General features: G+C 60.2%; 1 protein-coding gene across 1 annotated transcript in view; it reads left to right on the top strand.

The window, feature by feature from the left end:
- Positions 1-742, top strand: part of LOC103811446 (cadherin EGF LAG seven-pass G-type receptor 2-like) — a gene marked incomplete at its 3' end in the record, with an annotated part of 1,925 nt that extends 1,183 nt beyond the window's left edge. The window contains exon 4 of the mRNA XM_009084420.1: positions 44-742. Within this exon, the coding sequence (XP_009082668.1) occupies positions 44-742 (699 nt within the window). The remainder of the gene's footprint in view (positions 1-43) is intronic.
- Between the last annotated feature and the right edge of the window lie 1,801 nt (positions 743-2,543).

Raw genomic sequence — 2,543 nt, 5'->3', positions numbered from 1 at the left:
GGTGATGATGGTGATGGTGACTTCATCATCGAGTCCACCTCAGGCATCGTCCGCACCTTGCGCCGATTGGACCGGGAGAACGTGCCGCTCTACTCCCTGCGGGCGTTCGCCGTCGATAAGGGCGTCCCGGCTCGGCGGACGCCGGTGGAGATCCAGGTGACGGTATTGGATGTCAACGACAACCCACCTGTCTTTGAGAGGGATGAATTTGACATCTTTGTGGAGGAGAACAGCCCCATCGGGTTGGTGGTGGCCAGGATCACGGCCACCGACCCCGACGAGGGCACCAACGCCCAGATCATGTACCAGATCGTGGAGGGCAACATCCCAGAGGTCTTCCAGTTAGATATCTTCTCCGGGGAGCTCACTGCTTTGGCTGACCTGGACTATGAGGCCAAGGCTGAGTACGTCATGGTGGTCCAGGCCACCTCGGCGCCGCTGGTCAGCAGAGCCACTGTCCACGTGCGGCTGCGCGACGCCAATGACAACAGCCCTCAGCTGAAGAACTTTGAGATCCTCTTCAACAACTACATCACCAACCGCTCCGGCAGCTTCCCCGGGGGCGTCATCGGCCGCATCCCTGCACACGACCCCGATGTCTCCGACCGCCTCACCTACGCCTTCGAGCAGGGCAACGAGCTCAACCTGGTGCTGCTGGACCCCCAGAGCGGGGACCTGCGCCTCAGCCCGGCCCTGGACAACAACCGCCCGCTCGAGGCCGTCATGAGGGTCTCTGTCTCCGGTAAGACCTTCCCACCCGTGTCACAGGGGAGCTGGGTGAGGTTTAGGGGTGTCCCCACCTCTGTGTCTCTGTGGGGGTGAAGTGTTATGGGGTCTCACTATGCTGTTTGGGTGGCTGCCACCATCCAGATCTGGGGGGATGAGGTGTTTTGAGGTTCCACTACTCCATCGAGGTGTTTTGAGGTCCCACCACCCCAACTAGGCTTCTCTCTCCCTCCAGTTCTGGGGGGATGAGGTGTTTTGAGGTCTCACTACCTCATCGAGGTGTTCTGAGGTCCCACCACCCCATCCAGGCTTCCCTCTTCTTCCAGATCTGGAGGGATGAGGTGTTTTGAGGTCCCACTTCCCCATCGAGGCGTTTTGGGGTCCCACCACCCCATCTAGGCTCCTCTCTCCCTCCAGTTCTGGGGGGATGAGGTGTTTTGAGGTCCCACTTCCCCATTGAGGTGTTTTGAGGTCCCACAACTCCATCGAGGTGTTTTGGGGTCCCACCACCCCATCTAGGCTTCCCTCTCCCTCTAGATCTGGGGGGATGAGGCGTTTTGGGGTCCCACTACCCCATCAAGGTGTTTTGGGGTCCCACTACTCCACTGAGGTGTTTTGAGGTCCCACCACCCCATCTAGGCTTCTTTTTTGCTCCAGATCCTGGGGGGATGAGGTGTTTTGGGATCCCACTACTCCATCGAGGTGTTTTGGGGTCCCACTAGCCCACTGAGCTGTTCTGAGGTCCCACCACCCCATCCAGGCTTCCTTCTTCATCCAGATCTGGGGGGATGAGGTGTTTTGGGGTCCCACTACCCCATCGAGGTATTTTGGGGTCCCACCACCTCATCTAGGCTTCCCTCTCCCTCCAGATCTGAGAGGATGAGGTGTTTTGGGGTCCCACTACCCCATCAAGGTGTTTTGAGGTCCCACCACCCCATCAAGCTATTTTGGGGTCCCACTGCCTGGTCTAGACTCCCCTCACCCTCCAGATCTCAGGAGGGTTGATGGGGATGCTATGTCCCCCCACCCTCACCACCTCCAACATCCCAGTTGGAGGCACCCAGTACCTTCTTCTCCTTCCCCACCCCCTCAAGATGACCAGGGGGGTCCAATCCCCTAGTACACACACCCCCAGGGACACTGGGAGCACCAGGAAAGTCCCCAGGGACACCAGGGATACTGGGGAGACTGGGAGAGTCTCCAGGGACACAGGGAGCACCAGGAAAACCCCCAGGGATACTGGGGAGACTGGGAGAGTCCCCAGGGACACTGGGAGCACTGGGAAAGTCCTTAGGGACACCAAGGATACTGGACATGCTGGAGAGACTGGGAGAGACCCCAGGGACACTGGGAGCACCAGGAACATCCCCAGGGACTCCAGGGATACTGGGGAGACTGGGAGAGTCTCCAGAGACACTGGGAGCAACAGGAAAGCCCCCAGGGATACTGGGGAGACTGGGAGAGTCCCCAGGGACACTGGCAGCACCAGGAAAGTCCTTAGGGACACCAGGGATACTGGGGATACTGGGAGAATCCCTAGGGACACTGGGAGGGAAACTGAGTCCCAGCCCGTGCTGTCCCTTGTCCCCACCACGCGTTCCCCAGTGTTCCCAGTTTGGGGTCCCTCCTGGGGCCGCACAAATCAGGGGGCCCAGGGCACAAAGGGAACAAAAGGTCCTGCCATACCCCCCCCCGCCCCCTCGCCACTGGCCATGGGCCACTGGGCAGCGCTGGCCACTCTGTCCAGCTGTCCAGCTGTCCTCTGTCTGCACCCCATCTGTGCCGCTGGGGGAGGAGAAGGGGGAGGAGGAGGAGGA

The sequence above is a fragment of the Acanthisitta chloris genome, unplaced genomic scaffold, assembly GCF_000695815.1.
Source record: "Acanthisitta chloris isolate BGI_N310 unplaced genomic scaffold, ASM69581v1 scaffold17441, whole genome shotgun sequence".
NCBI classification, from domain to species: Eukaryota; Metazoa; Chordata; class Aves; order Passeriformes; family Acanthisittidae; genus Acanthisitta; species Acanthisitta chloris.
This window is presented reverse-complemented; position numbering and strand designations above follow the sequence as displayed.